This window comes from Ptychodera flava, chromosome 14 (genome assembly GCF_041260155.1).
Source record: "Ptychodera flava strain L36383 chromosome 14, AS_Pfla_20210202, whole genome shotgun sequence".
Classification (NCBI taxonomy): Eukaryota; Metazoa; Hemichordata; class Enteropneusta; family Ptychoderidae; genus Ptychodera; species Ptychodera flava.
In genome coordinates, this window is record NC_091941.1 from 31100910 (window position 1) to 31123770 (window position 22861).

General features: G+C 37.3%; 1 protein-coding gene across 1 annotated transcript; it reads left to right on the forward strand.

The window, feature by feature from the left end:
• On the forward strand, positions 1-22558 carry LOC139150147 (coiled-coil domain-containing protein 85C-A-like). Its single transcript, XM_070722330.1, has 6 exons — positions 1-1253; positions 12321-12397; positions 13683-13799; positions 16232-16321; positions 16681-16785; positions 18156-22558. The coding sequence occupies exons 1-6, from the start codon at positions 623-625 to the stop codon at positions 18288-18290; spliced, it is 1155 nt and encodes a 384-aa protein (XP_070578431.1). The 5' UTR covers positions 1-622; the 3' UTR covers positions 18291-22558.
• Positions 22559-22861: the final 303 nt, after the last annotated feature.

Here is a 22861-nt window from a genome sequence, read left to right on the forward strand (position 1 = left end):
AATTTTACACAAAGTTGACCATACTGACACGATCAAAATTCTGAAGGTGGATACTGCATATTAAGCCATCAAGTGTTATATAGCATAGTCTGTTACTCATCTCGTGTAATACATCTGCACATGTTCTCAGCTAAACGGAGTTTAATAATCCATTCGGACAGTACAACCAATTTGACGTATCATCATGTCAAAGGTCATTACGTCAGCCATTTTCTACCTGCGATTAATTTGAAAGCACCGCCAAACGTTATGAGAATGGTTTGACGATGTGCTTTTCAGGGAAGAAGGTGAACAGTTTCAGTCCGATAAAATCGTAATTACCGGAAAGGAAGTCAGCCAGTCGAAAATACTTCCATGGTAAGCCCATTTGGTACGTAGAAGTGTTATTTTCAGGGTCGGACTTCCGACAAAGCTCTATCGTATCGACCGCTTTCTTTATGTAGATCGCATTGACTACGGTATCGTGACTTGAGTAGAGAGTCAAGAGGAGACTGAGTTTCACGTCGATGACGGATTATTATGCGCCATGATTACCCTGATTTGATTGTAGTAGCACAGTATGAACTAAGATTACAACAGGTTTAGGAGGTGTAAAGCAGGCAGGTAACCCCGACAGATAGCGATGATGGAGTCGGAGACACTGACAGACGAAGAATTAGCGAGAGTCAGCCGCGATGAACTGATCAAGCGACTCAGGAAGTGCGAACAAGACAAGGTTAACTTGATGATGGAACACTCTAGTCTTATGAGAGAGGTTAACCGCCGAATGCAGGTACACTTACTCGAAATTCGAGGTTTAAAGGATGTGAACCAGCGTCTCCAAGACGACAACCAAGAACTGAGGGATTTGTGTTGTTTTTTGGACGACGACCGACAGAAAGGCAGGAAGCTGGCCAAAGAATGGCAGCGATTCGGCCGCTACACGGCCAGCGTAATGAGAAGTGAGGTGTCTGTCTACCAAAATAAACTGAAAGACCTAGAGGGCAAGCAGCAAAATGTCCTCCAGGACAACCAGGAACTGAAAGAATTGTGTATTTACTTGGACCAAGAACGAGCGGGAAGTCGTAGTTCGCTGTGTGAGCAGTGCAGTGGCAGTTTGAATTCAGGGGTTCGAGATCAGGGGGACGGTAGCTCGAGTGCGGGAAGCAATTCCAGCCCGACAGAGACGAAGAGGGAACACCCTCTGCCGGTAGTGGGCAGCCGTGACATCACGGATAGCCGAACACAGGGACAGCAAGGTGTCAGTTTAAGTGGTAGGTATATGATACAATTCTTTTGTCAACACTCAGGAAGTAAGTTTTATATCACCCATAGCTTGTGCACCAAAGACTGCCGAATGTATTGACTGTTGCGTTGCATTGTCTGTGTGCAATGTGTTATCTATAGGTCTCACAGCACGTATGTGTGTAATTCAGTGTCAGTACAGGTGACTGTAGAGAAGAGAAGCTTCAACAATCCCGCCACTTTTGACCTGTCTTCCTTCTATTGTTCAACTGTCACATAGATCATTTGGAACAGTTAAATCTGACACAAATACAGTTTCAAAATGACCCACTTTTTAAACATTCATGCTTCACACTATTTGTAATATGTGTTGGTGTTCTGTGGTTTTGTCTGACGGGCACCATTTTGGTGTCATTTTAATGTAGGTATGAAAGCAGAAATCAAAAAAGTACAGACTACATCAAATTAATACCTTTATAGCAGCGTTCGTGGTACTTTACTTCCCTTTTTAATGATGTCATGAAAATTTGTAAGGCTTTGTATCTTGTTCAGAATACAGAGTACAGTATCTTATGTGTCGTTATCAAGCTGACCATTTATGGTCAGCACGCACATTGACTCACATGTATTTTAGGTCATAATTGGGTAATGTTGACTTGAGTGGGTTGAAACAATGAATGTACTGTTTACAGTTGCGGTTAGTTCACTACTGATGCTGTTTAATTTATTCAAGAAAAACCATTGATCTACCAGGCGAAGAATGCACAGCACCTGTTTTCACTTGAAGGAAATCAGATTAAGTGTATCAGAAATAAATATATGCACGCTTCAGGATAAGGAATTGAAAAGCACAAATTTTTTTATGCTTTGTCAAATGGAAACCAAATGAATTTTAGATATGTTAAAAAATGATCCCTCTTGACACGCCTCTATACCATGTTATACAACTACTTTTATGGTATATTGATACCCATACTCAGATGACACAGTCCTGTGGAGTGTCCTGTGCTCGCTGTTTACTTAACTGCTGGAATGTAATTACCCCCTGATGGATGCCAAAATGTGTTACATATCCAGAAGTACTAGCAGACATGCTCTACTTATTATTGTAAACAGTTGGATGTTAATGTAATTCTGTCCATTTGCTCCGATAGCAAAACACCAACTTCTCCAAGGGCTGTAATGTATCCCCTGGATATTGTATGGCTTCTCTCAGATTTTTCCTGCATTAATCATCAAAGGGTATTACTAGGGATTCTTATAGGTGCTGCAATGATTAGGTGCTATACTAATTGTCAACAAGTATGTCAAGTATGTCTGATTTCTCACAGGGAATCATCCCCTGGCAGTTATAAGATTTACTCTGGTTTGTCTTTTGTTATGCAAAGTGTGGCCATCATCACTTTCCTATGCATCTCTAGGATGTCCTTCCTTCCAATTGAATGCATCCTTGACATGCAGAATTTCAAGACATATAATATATCTCCTGGCAGCATATGGTGCTGAGGAAACAAAACTGGAGACAATATCATTGATTTTGTGATATAGTTGTCTGTCAATGTATTTAAAAGTTTTGACTATCTCAATGTAATAACCACAACAATACCCAAACAACTGTTCCTGTTTATATTTAGAGTCTCTTGAAAAGATTTTCAACCTCCAGGTCTCTACTCCATGCCCTGCAAACATTTTGATATTTTTGCCTTCAATAGACAGGATAATGCAAGTAATCCCTTTAATACTGTGAAGTAAAACATAATTGGCATGGATCAATATTTTTCACCCAGGGACAGGTAGACATACCAAGACAGTAGAGCTGATTCCAGACCGTTGTTCCCTATGAAAAATGTGTTGTCCCCTGTGACATATTGTTTGTGTGGTAGGACATTGTTTATTACTTCTTGTGCCGTGTCCTCCCACAAAGCAAAGTGTATTCAGTTACACAGGAGGGGTGCCAAAGGGGAACCAGGCGTACAGCCATGCTAAAGGCTAGTTAAAGTTAACTGAGATATTGTACATTTTCTTAAAAGCTATTCACTGGCTGGTACTGTGAATAGTAAAGCAACAATAGCTTAGTCTCTATTGAAAATGAACAATAAATGAAGAGTAGGACTTGCCTCTTTTCTTTTCAAGGCTGGAGTTTCGGCTTTTCATTCCATCTTGCATGTCATGGGGGATTGCATTTTTTGTCAGTTTGATAGAAACATACTGATGTAAATACTGTTCTTTGTACACTCCCTCCGCTTTCACATTTACTTGTAGTGCGGCAGGTGAAGCATTGTTGAGTGGCTTAAGCAAGTTGAAGAGAGGGAATCACCGTTTTGAAATCCAGGGAATGTCTTGTTAGGCACAGATTCATTTGAGCGATATCCCAACAGTCTGTAGAATTCACCGAGACACAATCAACATGTTACCTGTACAGGTGCTTTTTGTCTCCCAGGGGACATTGCCCGAAGGCCGGTTATAATACCTTGAGCAGAGGTATTACATGTCGGCAGATGCAATACATGTTCATTCCTGTTTGAACTTAGCCGTGAGTGGTGTCCTAGAAAAAACAAAAAGAAAAATCAAATCACATTTGTTGTTTCCATTATGAAGCATGGAGCAAAGTAATTGATAGTATTATACATATCTGGTTAAAAAGGCAATTTCCATGCTGTTTAATTACTTTAACATGACCACTCATGTAAATAAATTACCCACATTTTATGCCATCCATCAGATTTTGTTTGCATAGAAGATTTTTTAGAATACATTTATTCGCTGGCATTTCCACTTTTTCTTGGGCAAAACTCTTCAGTGATGTAATGGTCATGTCTTGGGATGTTGATACGTAACTGTTGCAAGCTTTTCAGGCCATTGTATAACACTTGACTTGCATCTGGTTGTATTGAACTTGATCCCATACAAATTTACCTACAACTAAAAGTACGTTGCAAACCACCCTGACTCCCGATCAATAAATATTTCTATAAATACATTGCTATTCTATCATAGCATCAATGTACTGAGTCTTCTGTGATCCAGCACCCTGAAACTGATGCTTTGAGAAAGATTTAGTTTTCGTGTTGTCTTCCTTGGTGACCTGAAGGCCATTGCTTTGAAAAAACAACATGCAAGGAATAGTTTTGTCGTCCTCTGTCTGGTATTCCACAGATTGATACTTAAAAAGGACAAGTCTTATAAAATGGAGCGTTGTCTACATCTCAATTATTATATCAACATGAATAGGTGATGCTCAAATTGAGAAATAATTTGTTTAGTAACGTAACAAAATTTATTATACATCTACCGTTGAGACAAACAGAATTTTGTGTTCCCTAAAAAAGCCGTACGAAACACTTATGGTTTCCAGGCGCCCCATCCCCTGCTGCTGTATCTGTGCGTTCACTGTTGAACGGTTTCAAGGGACTCATTAGATGAGTGCCAGAACGTGTCTCACGCGCGCTCTGTGCACACACTACCCAGAACTTGCAGAAGCGCGTCCGAGATAGCATTCCACACTTGCGCAATAAATCAGAAGAAAAATTGTTGACATTGCACGAGAACAGTCAATACTCTGACAATTTGATGCCCCGGTCACAAATGTAAGATGTGGTAAGATAAGGTCTTAAATTAATGAAAATACAGCAAAGGATGCACTCGGACATTGGTGCCACACATCGCCTTCCACGTCGGGCAATACACTGCGCCAATGTCCTCGTGCATCTTTTGAGATATTCTCGTAATAACCTCATAATATGTATGAATATTAGGACCAAATCTGTGAACTATCCTTATGGTCATGAAACTTGCTGCAAAATTTCCAACTGTGCAGCTAGATTATTAATGACTAATGAAAATTAGGTCACATTGTTAACATGACTTCATGACTTATGTCTGTGATCAGCCAAACCTGCCCCTCTGTCCCTCTGTCCCTCTTTCACTTCATACCCACAATTTTCTTCCAATCAACTGTTTATTACCTGTTCGCCTTTTGCCTCACCAATTATTCCCCCTCATCATTGACGTCTACTGGTTTGGGCCAAACCATGGTGCTGAAACTGTGAAAGGGTCAGTTGTAGGACAGCAGTGTTGTCCTTAGAAGCCGGGTGCCGGGTAAATAACCCGGCTGTTCTGCATTTTTTCTCGGCTACTTTTAACGTCATTAGATTGTTTTATAGACCTGTAATTTCGGGATTGCACGGCCAGCTGTTAGACGGCACACGCGTACGATTAGCAGACCCATTTCCCCGCATGGAACTGCACAAACATAAAACAGTTTCTAAATACCCGTTTGTGGCTTTTTGAGCCCGATCTTTTACTTGTTAAATAGTGTGCTTGGCTGATGGACGCGCCTATGGTGCTGTCTTTGTTACGAGCAGTGCAATTGGTTTGATTAGTATGAAGGTCATCTAAGGTCATGATTTTTAAGGTAGAACACAACTCGGGGACAGACATTTGGACTCTCAAACTTTTACAATTCTCTTCTGATATACGGCATGTGGGGATTCATTTTAAAGCTCTTTGTAAAAGAAAACTTTTCACTGGCTTAGTTTTTCGAAATTCGAAAAAAAAGTTGTTTTCTCCATAGAGTTAACACAGGGATGGCGGCCATTTTGAATTTCTAATATCGGTAAATCTTGGGTAATTTGTTTCTCTAGTACCAAAATTTGCATGGTGACCCCCTGTTTTTATTCTTGATTTTGAAAGAGAATGATTGAAAGATTCCTTGAGGAAAGTTTGAGCAAAAGTTTAAGCCTTTCACTTTCGAGGTGCATACTACCTTAACGATGGCGTCAAAAAGAAATGTGGCGTCGGCCACTGGCACCTTGCCGATGGAATATTTCACCCGAAGAAAGCCCGTTCGAAAGGTATACTTGATTCCAAAAATGTATTTAGTTTATGTATAGAAAACTTCAATTTCGCTGAATTTGTGAGAAAAAAGCGCCGAAAAGATGTGATTTTGATCAACGATTGGAATTTCATGAGACTGAGAGTTTTCCGCCGCCGCGCTGGCTGCCAACGTCACTACGAGTATGATCTTCTCAACAAATCAAGTTATTATAAGAGCAATACCGACGCATTTTCTAGATTTAAAAAAATGAGCTAGAAGTGATTTTTTTAGAAGCAACTGTTTATTTAAATAGGTATTTTTTTCGTTCATTATTTTTATGTACTAGAATCCACGGTGACAGGCAAGTGTATTGCCGACCGTTGCCGACCGGCGCATCATCGTCACGGCTCACGGCTTCACCGCGTGGCGCTGATCCCCTGTTGCTTAAGACAACAGGACAACACGTCGTGGATTCCGACATGGGTTCAATTACACTACGCTTCTCCATGTTCTCCATGTTGGGTTGCCCGATAGTGTCTTTCGATGGACCCTCTGAATCATTTTTTTTTCACGGACTCGTGGAGCAAATTTGAAAGAAAATAGAGTTGTTTCCTTCCGACGCCTTGCTGCATATCTGCTTTGATCAAATTTGGGGACAGCGAAACGCGATGATCGTGCGCGGTTTGCATTTAATTTGTTGCAACATTTCTGTCAATCACGCACTTTGTGTCATAAGTTTTAGAAACTATCGCTAGCCTGAAAATTAGCAACTGACATGGTAACGTGCCTCTGACTCGACGATGCCGATTTTTCAGACTACACTCAGAGAATCCGAAACTTTCCACATAAAATGAGTGACTGACAGAAATGTTGCAACAAATTTAATGTTAAGCGGGCTCTCATCTCGTCTTGATCAAGATGTCGCCTAAGCTCAGTCGCGGAGAGTGCTTTCGCAACCGTTTGCGTATAGAAAACTCATAACAATGAAAAAATGCGTAGAGACTCAATCCAATGCGTAATATTATTACGCATTGGATCGACCATAGACTCTATGGATCGACTCTCTACGCATTTTTTCATTGTTATGAGTTTTCTATATACGCATTTTTTTCGTAAATGCAAACAATGTTACAGTGAATTATCAAAACGAATGTGTAGAATAGAATGAGTTTGATGGTTAGCGGAAACTACTATGTGGTAATGAAGAATGGGAAATGAGCAATGAAATGAGCAGACAGCGGGTGATTTAAGATTAAATGTTACATCTTCACTGCAAACCATACGTGTGTCATAAATAATACAAACAAAATAAAACCATAAGTGTGTCATAAATAATACAAACAAAACAAAATCATGTTTGTTTGTTTTGTTGTATGTGAGCCACGTCTAAGACACACAACAAAACTACTGTTTCAGTCTCAGCTAAATGTCACCTCAGTCTCGGAACCAGAGAACACCATTTCCACTCCAAAATTTCATTTTTTGCCTTGCGAGAGTGGGGACACCCCCCCTCTCGCGCTCTCCCCCCCCCCCCCCCTCGTTCGCTACGCTCACTCGCCGCTCGGTCACTTCGCTTCCTCGCAGTCCACCCCGTCTACTTTCTTAAATTACCCGGCTACTTTTAAATATAAGGACAACAGTGGGACAGAAATTGCACTTGATCTATCTGGTATACATTTTACAAGACAGAGACACCTAAGGCCATTGCTCATTCAATAGGAAAGAAAGTAACTAAGTGTGTAGGCATGATGTGAATTTGTAATCCACAAATGACATTCCCGGGCATGCTGAGAGATTTGACCTTTGACCCAGACACCATCCTCCATTTTAATGACACGCGTCTATTGCATTCGATTCACCGTACGCTCTTATGACAAAGCAGAATTCTCTGGGAAAAGACGAGCATAGTTTAGTGCTGGCGTCTCTGAATTTAAACAAATGATACCTGTAAATGTTATCTAACAAAGCACAAGATACAAATACGCTGTCATTGTCATGTTTGTGCACTGTACAAAGTGCTGACTTTGGATCAGAATTCTGACAGCTGGTGGTGTCACTCTCACACTAGAATTTGTGTGAGGTAAAGGAACCTTGCCTGTAGATGTTATCACCAAGTCATGACCTGGAATTTAGTTCCTGACCCGGGGCATATCCCAGCCCAGTTTATCCATGTACCATGCCACCGATAAAATGTCAGAGCTGTTACAAGAAAAAATAAACATTGTTAAGCAAATTGTAAATGTGAAGCATTGCCCCAGCTAATTTATGTAAAGGGATGTTGTAGCCCCAGTACTAGTGTCTTTGTGTTTTTTTGTAGTACTACATACCTGTATGTAAGACCTGAGCTACCAAGCTTGATATCCTAGTCCATACACATTTTGATGAGACGTCTTGCCCAGCCAATGTTCTTTATAATAAAGTTGTGCTTTCCTTACACTCACTGCCATGACAGTTTTTCCTTGGTATATATTTTTTTTGTCCTTGGTATATCATTTTTTTGTCCTTTGCATAATTTTTTTGTCCTTGGCAGATAATTTTTGGACAATTTTTCAGCTGACTCGTAGCGTGTTTGCAAGGTTATATCTGATTGGTCGATTGTCACTATTCACAGCCACTTAGGGAGTCTATTTGTATAGTTTTCATTATATTGGTAAGATTCAGCCACCCAATTGGATAACAGCTTCGAAGTCGCTGCGAGTCGGCCCCAATTTTCAGGAACCTGTAATGATGGTGTGTGAAAAACATGATTACATCTGCAACAAATTGATAACATCCTTTCTTCTCAAAGTCCCACAGGAATGTTGTGTTGAATTTAGTTGATGCTCTTTCTTGAGAATACAGGTAATATTAATTAGATCCAGGATAATAAAAAGAAACTTTTCTCAATACCACCTTGAATCCCAAGAAAAGGAAACAAAGTGTCAGATATGATCGTGAACGTACTGTAGTACCGGTATGTTATTTTTATCAATTTTTCCACCTGTAATCAGTTAATATCCTCTACTGAAAGTTTATGAAAAAGACATTCCTTGGCAAACACTGAAGCACCATGATTTGATTCAAGGGTTTGTACCAGAAAACTAATCTAGCCTGGAGCTTTGTGGTGTTAGTAATCTTCTAACAAGTACAGACTCTGCATTGAATAAAGACATCATGACTGTCACATGAGATTCATTGATTTATATGGATGACTCTCTTTGCTTCAGGGAAAGACAGGCTGGTATTCATGTGGTCAGTTTATTACAGCCATAGATTGAAATGGACCAGTCAGCTGTAACCCATGAACGCACCAAATCGTGACAGAGAGGGTGGAGTTGATTTCATGGGGTTGTAGTTCCCAGGTCAAGTAAAAACCCAATGTCCTCTCCAACTTTAAAGTATCATAAATCAGCCAAAACAAAGGCATTCACTTATCTACCAGATAGATAGATGTCTTGCAGTGTCATGAACAGTGTCATGAGTCCAGACAAGAAGCTGTTATGAAAATCCACTGAATATTCAATGTTAATGTATACACAACATTATCTTTTGGTATTTTTTAGCAACTTATCTAACCAAGTATTTGACATCTTAATTTTGTTCAGAAAATGATATATTATTTCTTCTGACTGCTAAAACAAATCCGTCACTGCTTGTATCAGTGGAGGGGGATATGTTTACTCAGATGTGCATACAAACTTGTACCCTAACTGACACCCCCTTTCAGGCCATACATCATATGTGATTAGTTTGCATAAAATCATCTCTTCATAATATTTAGGAGTTCTGTCCAGGCTTCTTGTCTCATTTATCTCAATAGTACAACCAGTAGCATACTTTCAGACCATTTAGAATTTTATTGATGAGGTCACTGTCAGAGATACTTTTTATTCTCGACCGCGGGTCATCCGTGTACTTTCCGATTTTTACGTCCTTTTTGCGTCACAGCGCCGTGAAAACAAATAATTGAAGTTTGGATTTTTCAACCACAAAACCAATATTCACAGTTTCAATATACATTAATGATATAACTTTTAGTTCTGCTTTTTTCCACACAATGTCTGTATCATTCGCGTCTCTGTATCGTCTGATCTCTTATTCACCTTGCTCGTTTCACCTACTGAAGTCACTCAGTAGTTGAGAATACAGATATCAGAACTGTAGTTTTATTCAGAAGTTTGTCACAGGATTCGTCTCACCCAAACACACGGTCTAGAAAAGGATTGTTAGTTCCATAGTATTACCTTGTAGTCATAATCAGTGGTATACACACACTGTCTTTATAAAACAGTAACATGTCATTGAAAGGTGCCTCTAATGTACCTATGATGTCAGTACTGTTGAGTATGTCCTGCAAAACACCAGAAACTTAGTGCTTTGAATTTCCGTAATACTTAAAGGGACATTAGCTGTAACTTTTGACTAATTTTTCACTACTCTGTTTCAATGTATCAACTACAGAATTTTACTATAATCCGATCATCATGACCAATGCCCGGTGTCTTGCTTGCCAACACAGCCTGTATATGTGAAATGACCATTGTTATCGTTGATAAATGTATTCTAGTCCGGACCTGAATACAAAATTTAAACAATAACAATGCAGATTATACTCATATAGGGTATATTTATGAGCTAAATATTAGGAATTTCTCCATGGTTCAGGGATTCAAACCAGAAACTGCAGATGATACACAGAACAAACAAAATGTAAAAAATGACCAAAGTTACAGGTAACAGATCTTTAAATTACTTCTCTTATTCAACCAGGAAATTATAACAATGAAAAGAAAAGGCGATAAATTAAAATTATTTGCACATCACTGAAAGGTAGAATAGAATGAAATACGTGGATCCACAAATCATTTCTGATTCCATCCAAAAGATGGCAGTCAGATAATTTGTTCTGTTTAAATTATTAAGTGTCCAGTGTAAATGTCCATGGTCAAATAAAAATGAAAAAGTTAAGAAAGGGAATGAATTAGAGTTGCCGTGAAATAAATTACTGGTAAGTTTTAAAATTGGAAGCTGTGGTTAAATAAATAGAAATGTGCAGCAACAAACATCTACACTGAGAACTAATTGATCTGGGAAAAAAGACAAAAGAGTATTTGGAGCTTAGACAAGAAATCAAATCTCAAAAAGAATTCACAAATAATGAACACATCTGTTAATATAAATACCTCAATGTAACCAATCCCATGGACCATCCCATGGACCAAATTTTCAATGTGACATCTTCATTAACAGTGTCAATTAATTATTTCACCAGAATTTGAGGTTTGAATGAAAAGCTGTGAAAATAACCTTGTACATCTAGCTTATGGGGCAACTCAACAGGCAACCACACTTCATAATCTAGTATACTATGTATAGTAGTATTCAGGTTGGTTGAATACATGGATTTGAAGGAGATGAGAATTTCTGTAATGAATTGAAATGTCACTCAATGCCCTCCCAAGCACAGAAATCATACCCTCTTTTAAACCAGTGACTTACAGATATTTTTCAATTTGAACTATCTAGACAAAAAAAAAAATATCTAAAGCCATATTTGTAAGTCAAAATCTGCAACTGAACGCCTGAACTACTGTCCACCTGGACACTGACCATTAGACAGAGGTGACAATGGCATCATATCATGTAGCACATACTGTACATATGTGCCAGTAACTGTTTTTCAAGAGTAAACATCTTCCCTACCCTTGAACCCAGGGTTTCATACAGAACACATTGTAGTGAAACTGAAAGGTGCTACCACGTGAAATCATGTACAATACTTCAGATTGACATTTTCTGTTAAGGTGATCCCAGTACTACATGTATGTACAGGTACAACTGTGTGTGTTGCTATAAAAACAACTTCCCATCCATATGGACCATAGAAATGTTAACACACATCTGCCAATAATAGTGTATGAGAATAGTTTTGCAACCTCAGTCATTTCCTTTTCTGACACATATGCGTTTCATTGAAGATCAAACCAAACATGGGTTGGTCATATGTTGATCAGGATGTAATTGTCAATGCATTGGGCCGACCGACTCCTATTTTGAAAGTGCATGAAACCAAAACATGAATCCAATATATCATACTTTTTTATGGAAAATGCTACACTGTTATACTAAATGCATATCAATATGGTCAAAAAAGGAAAACATATATGTGCATTAATGATTTATGCTGGTTACCCACAATAGTGCATATTGTGTTATGATGTGGTGATCATTGATACCATTGTCAGTGGGAACGATAGTATTCATGCCTTAGTTGAATTTTTCTGTCGTCTTCACCTTCCAGAACAAACTCTGCAGTACATCAAGCATTTGGAAGATTGTGTTCATCAATTGAGTGAAGAGAAAAGACAACTTGCACAGGTAAAGCTGCATCATAAGTCTACGTTGTACTGTCAGGCTTACGAACCTGAAACAGTGGCCAGACTGCTCAGGACTTTGTAGTTTGAAATTTTCAGTGTTAAAAAAATCTGAATTTGATGTTGATTTGATCAGTCTAAGTGATAAGTTGAGATGTATGATCAGTTAACCCTTTTCCTGCCAGACAGTAATAACTGTATCACTTCCTCATCAGCCAAGTCAGTAAAAAGCGGTATTGAGCCAAAACATGACGTATTTTCACCCACTTGGCTTGGTATGTTATAGCATCTTTTGTCCAAAAAAAATCAACTTTACAGTATTATGTTTTCAACAGCCTTCAAATGTACAGTATTATGTTAAAATACATCATATGGAATACATTGTGTTTCATTAATTTTAACCATCTTGACCTGGTGGTGAAATATGGACTTGGCAGGAAAAGGGTTAATGCATTCCAATTCGATTTTGATTTGAATTGTGCTTGGCAATGATTGGGTATATATTTACCTAAAAAAGTTCATGTAAATTCCTGTTTATTCCATTTGCCTATGGAGTGTCTCTAAAAGGATAAAGGTCATTGTACTTGACAGGAACCCTTCTTAAAATCAATCATTAATACAATTAATGTGAGGGCATGTGCTGAATATTATCTCATTGTACTTAATTGTCTGTTTTGCCAAAGTATTCAGTTCATGATGCAGCTGATAATTTGTTAGCATAAATCACGGTCCCTCTATCACCGTGCATAGATGTATCTGCTCTGATTGAATTCATGGATCACAGATTGCCTGGTTTACAACTCATTCAGCAAATTGTAAGATACTGCATGACACAACAGAATTATTAGATGAGACAAAGTTGATGGAAATAATGTCAAGACAACCCCCCCCCCCCCCCCAGTGTAAATGGAAAAATTTCATTCTGCAACCACCAATGATTGTTACTCTCATGACAGCTGTGTTTGCCTGTGAAAGTGAAAAAAAAATTTACTGCCCCTCAAAACATCATTTACATGTGAATATGTCAAGAATGTGGCCAAATTATCAGAAACAATAGGATCCATTTGGTTAGACTCTGGTGTCTTTAAGGTTGACAATGAGTGATTTGCACAGTTGTGAAATCAGCATCCAGAGTGTGTACTGTTTGGAATGTGTCTGTGATCAGCCACTACTACGTCATAGAGGGCAGTCAGGGCAGTCATTACCGAGAGATTTTCATATGTACAATTAAACCACTTAACCAGCAGTAGTCGTGTCAACTCACCTGTTGATTGAATTCTTGATTACAGTTTGTGGAAAGGAATGGACACGTTGATGGTCAGAGGGTTGACAGACGATACATTCCCAATAATTATCCCAGTAACTATCCCAGCAATGCTGCAAACTACAGAGACTTGCCGCCCAAGGTTGGTGAAAACTTACATATACTCTCACTGAAAGCAAAAGATTTCAAAAGTATCACTGACAAAGTGTGTACATATTTTATGATGTCAAAGTGCTGAAGTAGTGGACACATAAAATATATGTATCTTGGCAGTCATTAAGGTAGTATGCGCCTCAAAATTAAAAGACTGAAACTTTTGCTTCAACTCTTTTCTCAAACTTTCCTCTTTCAATCATTTTCTTTCAAAATGAAGAATGAAAATCAGGGGTCACCGTGCAAATTTTGGTACTAGAGAAACAAATTACACAAAGTTTAATAATATTTGAAATTGAAAATGGCCACCATCCCTTTGTTAACTCCGCTGTCAGCGACGCGGAGCTTATCAAATAGGTTGATTTTCCGTCGTCGTCCGTCAACAATTGCCTTCTCCTCTAAAACAGCAAGTCCAATTGCTTTGAAATTTTATATGCAGTTCACTTGGGGTGACCTCACTTAAGTTTGTTCAAATCGTGGTGAAATTTGCATATTTGTATTTTTGGGGCATTTTTTGGTGTTTTTGGTAAAAAAATCTTCTTCTCTGAAACTGCTTGTCCGATTGCTTTGAAATTTGATATGCAGTTTACTTAGGGTGACTTCAGTCAGATTTGTTCAAATTGTGGTGAATTTTGCATATTTGTATTTTTAAGGCAATTTTTGTCATTTTTGGTAAAAAATCTTTAAAAATCTTCTTCTTCAAAACTACCGGTCAGATAGCTTTGATATTTGGTACATATGTCCCTAGGGATGATCTATTTCAGATTTGTTCAAATTGTGCAGAAATATGCAAATTTACATTTTTAAGGCAATTTTTGCCATTTTTGGTCAAAAAATGTATTTCTCAAAAAATACTGGTCTGATAGTTTTGAAATTTGGTATACAGGTTCCTACAGATGAACTAAATGATATTTGTTGAATTATGATGAAATCTGCAATTTTGTATTTTTGGGGCAATTTTGCCATTTTTGGTCAAAAATGTGTATTTCCAAAACTACTCATCTGATAGCTTTGAAATTTGATATACAGGTTCCTACAGATGAACTAAATGATATTTGTTGAAATTATGATGAAATCTGCAATTTTGTATTTTTGGGGCAATTTTGCCATTTTTGGTCAAAAAATGTGTATTTCCAAAACTACTCATCTGATAGCTTTTCAATTTGGTATACAGGTTTCTACAGATGAGGTAAGTAATATATATTGAATTTCTGATGAAATCTGTAATTTTGTATTTTTGGGGCAATTTCTGCCATTTTTGGTCAAAAAATGTGTATTTCCAAAACTACTTATCAGATAGCTTTGAAGTTTGGTATACAGGTTTCTATAGATGAACTAAATGATATATATTTATTGAAATTATGATGAATCTGCAATTTTGAATTTTTGGGGCCATTTTTAACATTATGGTCAAAAATGTGTTTCTCAAAAAGTACTGGTCTAACAGCTTTGAAATTTGGTATACAGGTTTCTATAGATAAACTAAGTAATATATATTTAATTTCTGATGAAATATGTAATTTTGTATTTTTGGGGCAATTTTTGCCATTTTTGGTCAAAAAATGATATTTATTGCAACAATGAGGAAATCTGCAATTTGGTATTTTTGCAATTGGGGCAATTTTTCCATTTTTGGTCAAAAAAACGTGTTTCTAGAAAAGTACTAGTCTGATAGCTTTGAAATTCGATATGCAGGTTCCTACAGATGAACTAAATTTGATCTTTTGAAATTATGATGAAATCTGCAATTTTTATTTTTGGGCAATTGTTGCCATTTTTGGTCAGAAAATTTTATTCTCAAAAAACTACTCATCAGAAAGCTTTGGTTGACATGTTCTTCGGGATGATCCGATGTGATATATTCAAAGTATGATGAAATCTTCAATTGTGCATTTTTGCAGCTATCCACTTTTTTTCTGGCCACTGCATTGAGCTATCAAAGATTTCCACCTTCTTCATCAACATGTGTCAAAAATAGTTATTCTCTACATAAACACAGCAGAGCTATATCGGCCGCTAGGTCGCTTGTTAAATCTATAGGGGAAAATCAAATTCCTGATTTTCACAAAACTAAATTGTTGAAATTTTATTTACGCATAAGCTTCAAAATGAGCCCCCACAAGTGGTAGACCAAAAGAATGCTGTAAAGTTTGAGAGTACAACTACTAGTACTGTCCTGGAGGTGCATTCTACTGTAATTGAAGCTACAACAACTCCATGGTCTTTGTACTTGAAGCTTACATTAAAAAAAAAACCATGTAGATAGTTGAATGGATGAGATATTGATACAACCATTGTGAATTGTAACTCTAGCATGCATGCACATCTGTCTAGAGACATCCAGAAAGAACTCTGGAGCATCTCAGCCATTTAATGACTTGGGGTCTAACAATTTCAATGTTGTTTTGTCCCTTTCTGCAGTCTTCCCAAAGGCAGATGTCCAACTCAGAACCCTCCCTGTCAACAACTACCCTTCCACACAAACCAGAGGCCGTAGTCCGTGCACTCAAGGTAAATGAAGACCAAACAGGTTTCCTTCACCAAAAGGATGGATTCTCATAAAAGTCACAAACACATGTGTGTATCTGATAATGAGAAATACGAGAGATAAGACAGATATGAATCAAGTGTTGAAAATTTTCATGTTCAAGTACATGTAGTTTCAGGCCTCAGATCAGAAGTTGAATGGCTGCAGAAGATATCCAGACTTTGAGCAAGTTCAAATGGTAGAAACTGCTAAAAGCCAGTGGTCCTATTCAAAGATCTGACTCTGTACATCCTGATCTATGTTCATTATGTTTTTAAGAAACCAGTTGTACCTCCCCTCAGTTCCGCCACAATTTGCTTATCAGCCATGTGTATTGTTTCAGGTTCTTGAAGTTCAAGAACAGTTAGATAGATTTGGTCTGGAACCCACAGATTCTGATGGTAATATGAACGACAAAGAAAAGGCTATCGTTCGTGAAATGTGCAATGTAAGTACATGTAATTTGTCAAAATTTCCCAGGCCTTCAGTGAACAGATTATTGGTGCCTAATGGCCATTTGTTTACTGGGTGGGTTTGTACTTCACAGTATTGATCCTTCAATCCCCCTTTCATAATGTAAAGGTCCTACTTGGAGTGGCGCACAATGGGATTGTGTTAATATGTATTGGTGTAAGGGTTTAACTCCATCACTTCTTTTTCCAAAAATACAGGCCCAACGTTGTGAAAAAAAATTGGGCTATACAAACATTTACTGGCACAAAAGCATTTACATGTCATAGCCTATTACAGTCACAAATGTGTTGTAATATTTCAAAAAAGTATATCTTGTCAAATTTTGACAAGATATGCACACTGCAAATGTAAATGTGTATGAAAATCACTCAAGATGTGATTTTCGTGAAATGGGTTTTGTTGCAAATGAAAAAAAAAGGATGCTAAGCTGACAGTACAAATATTAGAAAAACAGGACTCTTTAAGATGATACTATATAAACAGAGACATACAAATTGTATGTAATATGTCCAATGTTCATAGCATATCCAATTACTGTGTAAATTCTATTGTCTAATATATCATTACACGCTGGCCAGCATCCAGTTCTGTTGCCATCTTGTTGTCATGGAGACAGTCACTCATCTTATCATGAATGCACGAATTGCAATCATGCTCCAATGAAATACACACAGTAACCAGCTTTTTTTTTTTGAAAATTTGCCACTGAACAATGTTGTTCATTTTCATAGGAAAAATGAACATGAATTAAAAAGTGGGCCTTGTTTCCCCAGCGTTTGTCATTGAACACTGAAGTCCCATAACTTACTGGTCATATCACTTTCATGTTTACCTCTCCAGTTTTACTCACCAGAATTAGGAAGTGTTAGATTTCTCACACACGTATCAATGAATTTAGTGACATATAAATCAAACTTGATATTTTTGCTCTGAAACATGACCAGCAGAAAATGTTTTTAAGTGCTCTAGGCAGTATAATAACCAACACATTTGTGTGTTTCGTTGCCCTGTTTTCAACATGTTTGTCAATGTTTTTCATAGCGGTTTTTTCCTGATAGACTAGAGGCTTTCACAAATACCCATCTTGTTAAACTAAATCTGTAATGTGCTTACATACAGTGGTTCCAAACAAAATTGTCACAAGACATATATCAGTGAGGTCAATTCCATGGAAAATCTGTGCAGTAAATTCTCTCTATTATGAGTTCATTGCCATGATGGCCAGCAGAAATTATCTCCTAAATTCTTCATTGATGACTACCATACATGGCCATGACTGTCGCTCACTGATCATGCACCCAATGACCCTGAAGAGGTCACTTACCTTTGTTGTAAACATTGCAGGTTGTATGGAGAAAGCTGGGTGATTCCACTGTTTCACAGGGAGGGAGGAGAGGCCCAGCAGCTTCACCTAGTGGAGGCAGCAGTAGCAGTACTGGTAGCCAAGCTGCAAATAAACCAAGAGTTTTCTCCCGATGAAATGGCTATTTGAAACAAAAGGGGAAGAAAATAATACAGCAAAAGATTTTAGTCATTTAGCTGTAGAGAAGTATATTTGCTATATTTTTCTATAAAATTTCTCTGTATTTGAAATGCTGACATGGTGTTTTGATATTTACTTAAGATTTCACATTCTGGGAAATGTTTCTTTCAGTAAAGAAATTAATACTACCCTTTATAAGAATGATCATAAATAATTCCAAAAACTTTCCCAAAAGAAAATTTGTTGCCAGAACATTGTGTGTGTATTATGAAAACAGAAAAAGCTGCATTGGTGCCATACAGATAAATGTATGTCCTGCTGACATTTGACCTTCATCATTGAAAATAACAGTGGGTCAGGGTTGAATTTCCATCAGGTCTACCAAACTTCAAAACCAACAACTTTGGTAAATGAAATGAGATACTGGGACAGTCAGAGTAAACAGTGATTTGTCAGGCTGTCCGGTGACAAACGAAAACAAATGTGCTTTCAAGAAAGGATCAAACAGTGATGTTGATAATGACAACAGCCAAGGTCTGTGAAAGACTGCAGTGTGCCCATTACTGTGCAAATATGGGAATTTCTTACCCATATACGAATTGTAATAGAGAGAAAATCATCACATGATTACAAATTAGGCATGATAGTTGATAGCAGTGTACCCAGAATGATCCATGTAGAGTTACATTGTTGAGGAAATACTTGAAAGTCTGAATGAACTGTGTGCTAAAGTATGGCCATGTTTTTCAATTATGAAAAAAAATTCAAAGAGTTTAGTCATTGTATAGTATAATCTATGTATATATAGGCATCAATGAGGTAATGTACATGTGTAACTGTGTGTATGAATGTGCCGTGAGATTCAATGGCTTGTCCACAGACAGAGATATAAATTTCAATAATGTTATTTCAGATTTCATTGATGGTAAGTTGTGAAGTAATGTTCAGTGATATATTGACCGTCAATTATTTTGTATCGAAAAAGACTTTGCAACTTTAAAAGGGCAAAGGACTTGCCCAGCGCAAGCTCTTTAGTAATATTATGAATGTTGGGTGTTCAGAGGAAGATTTTAGGAAAGTATGTGAATTCAAACTGAATATAATTGACTCTTGCAAGATTTGTTGTTTGTAATTGGAAGGGAGTACATAAGCCAACTTTAGCAATGCAAAGTTTCCATGACACTGAATGATGTCATCTTGGATCTAAGACCCATCATGCACTTGGCCAACCATGACCCATTATGCGATTGGTGCAGTGTTGTTAATATTTTGCTTGGATGCGTAGCATCATGTCAGCGGACTCGGAGAACAAAAGGCCTTGGACTTATAACACTCAGCTGTCAATGTGTTGATGGTGATTGTGATGTGTTTAAATGTGCTGCGTGTTTGTGGGTACTGTGCCTGTTTTCCTCTTTAATGTTCATAGACACAAGAAACAAAGCATGTTGTCGTCTCAGTGTTCAGTTTTAATGTCAGTGTCAGTTAATGTCAGTGTTATAATGTCTGTGTAACTGTACTCTCTTGACATTTCATGTTAGGAGAGTTCAACAAACAACAGCTTATCCGACAAAGAATGTCCTTTGGATGTTTTCTTATCCTTTTTTGCCCACTGTGGCAATCCAATTACCTCATCATCCTCTTTCTTTCTTTCTACTGCCAAAACTTTTTTTTTTTTGCTAAGAATGAAAGAGGATTTATAAATAAACAAAAGAACTTGCTTAAAAGGTTTAGAGGGCCATGAACTCATGCAATTTGCCAATTGGCAAGGCTTGAATTTTTCTTTTGGGTAAAAAAACTTCAAAAGAATGTCATAATTAATCCTCTTTCTACCAGGCTCAATAGACAAACCACAGAAATAAATACAACTTGGGAGAACGAGGATTAACGTTCTTGATCATATATAATGAATTTGAAATACTACCATCTTCAATCCTGAAAGCATGGACTATGGTAGTCATTGAAAGGTACTACTTATGACATTAGAATTGTACAAAAAGTACTGCCAACCCCCTCCCCCAATGTTGTCATTTTTGTTTCTCTCACCACTTAGCTGCCTGAGATATTTGTACAGCTTTTTTTTTCTCCAGAAACAAATTGAAAAACTTACTTTGTTTGCCAACTCCAATGAACTAGTTATGGATTAAATATTTATAAATTATATGAGTTTATTTTCAATGATTCAGTCAAGGTGATCTCAAAGTCAAGTTGTACAGTATATCTGCTATGTTTCCCTGAGTACACTTTTTCACAATGTCAATATTTTAGTTGAAAGATTTTTTTTTTCTTTATATTTACACATTTATCATTTTCATTCAGACTTCTAGAGATTTATGATAGCAAATTTTATGTCAACAAAAAAACATAAAGAGATAGGTATATGAGTATGCTTTGATAGAGATATATCAAATTGTTATGTGAACCCTTTTTCAGGTCAGGTTATTCAAAATCAGCATAGAAATCCAGGTACTCCACTAGATCACGGCAACAAACATCACTGTGATACATAATGTCACCTTCAATGTCAAGCCAGTAGAACTCAAACACTAGAACTAATTTGGGAGAGCAGGATCCTTTACTTGTTCAAATTTATCAAAAGTGTTAGGTGCCCTGTAGCTGAAAGTTGCAATATTACAAATTACACAAAACAAGTGAATTGCAAAACAAAAGAAATGTAGATGAACTTGAATTTGCTGATTAAACCAACATTTCTACAATATCCAATTGTCCCAAATTACAGTAGTTCCAACCTTGTTCTCATTATCTTAGCACAGTCACTGGTCACTGGTGTGTTGGAAGGACTGTAGTCTAGACAGAAAATTGGATGAATCATGTTTATGCATGTTTTTAGTGGTATTCAATTGTGGAGTCTGTTAAATTACTCTATATTGATCATGTCTTGCTGTGCTGGTGACCTGGGATGGATAGATGAACCTGGCAAGAAAATGGTGAAAACATATCTGTGATAGATACTGTAGCAGTTTTCTGTGCTTTTTATACAGAAGACTAACTGCCAGCCACTATACAAGTAGTTTTTTTTAATTTATTTATGCACTGTCACAAAAATATCACCCTTTTCTGTGGTTTTGATGGTAATTTGTGTCACAAAGTTGTCAGAGTTCTTCTTGGTTTTCTTTTGATGTCAGTTTTCAATGAATTTCCCATTAATTAATTACAGAATCAATTATTGTAATTGTGATGATATCATTTTTTATGTACCATGTACATTGTAATGTAAAGTCAACTGTACTCTGTGTCTCTGCTGCATTGAGCACTTTTGACTTGACCTTCTAGGTGATCGAAACTTTGAAACAGGATTGACACAGTTCGGCTGTTAAAAAGAAAGGTGCAGTATTCAAAGGCTGTTCTGTGGCCTTTTGTGTGACCAATTTCCCAGGGGAAAAACCGACAGAAATCTGGCCCAGCATTGTCATCTTCCAGTTATTGTAAACAGTTATGTCTATTTCAGTGTGTTCATATTTCTTATCAGTATTTGATGGTGCCAACATTCAGAGCCCCCAGCTGTTGTAATTTCAGAGACAAAGAAATTCAACTGGAGAGTTTGTTAGGCTTTAATCATGAGGCACATCAGTATCAAGGGACATTTGCACACAAGAAAAAAGCTTCCATTGTGGAACACGAATACACTGTGAACAGTTGTTTTCATCAACGTGTACAGACATGTTACATGTTAAGCATTCACATTTTGTTACAGCACTTGCTTGATTGTATACTCCATGTAAACACGTCATTCTGTGCCATGAGTTGTTGATCAGCTACGACCTTGGTATGCCTGAAGCTGTTGCCAAGGTCAAACTTCCTTCTTTCGTAGGTTCCATTTTTCCAACTCATTCTGATTAACATATTGTAAATAAAAATGTATGGTTCCAACTCTCTTCAATGGATCTCTAAAGGTTACTTTCTGAATTCAAAATTGTACTCCGGTCTTCCCATTACCTAGTTAATTACAATTCCGAGATTGTCTTTCAGGCTTGGAAGTATAGCATTGTACTAGTACTGCAATAGATTTACTACTTGTTACAAGGAAAACAGAAGAAAGAGAAGTAGCAGTACGTACATGAGGGCGCTATTTATAATATGGCCGATGTAGGTGCCATTGTCAAGAACGAAATTATATTTTATAGCTGAATCTTTGTCTTTACTTAAAGAAGAGGTTCTAAATTTCTTTAGAAATTCAGCTAGACATTTACTATATGGGATATGGATCTATTTCAAATGATATGAATAAAGCACTTTGGCAAAATGATGTCGTTGTGATTTGTACCGGGAATTTCAATCAGGATATGGAGAGGCCCTACTTCATCCTGGAGAGTATTGTTATACACGTTTCCAGAGGACAATTTCTAACTCAGATGTTTATGTCCAGATTTAATTTTGTGTGAAATCTCCACACCCCCACTATCAAAATTCAGTAATCCTCCTACCCAACAGTTTTACAAAGTAGAAAACTTCAAAAAACGCTCCTTTCTTTTCGGATCTTGGCCAGACTTCAACCTAATTGACTCGTCAGTGAAACTATTATACATAAACTTATTATTGTCAATATCGG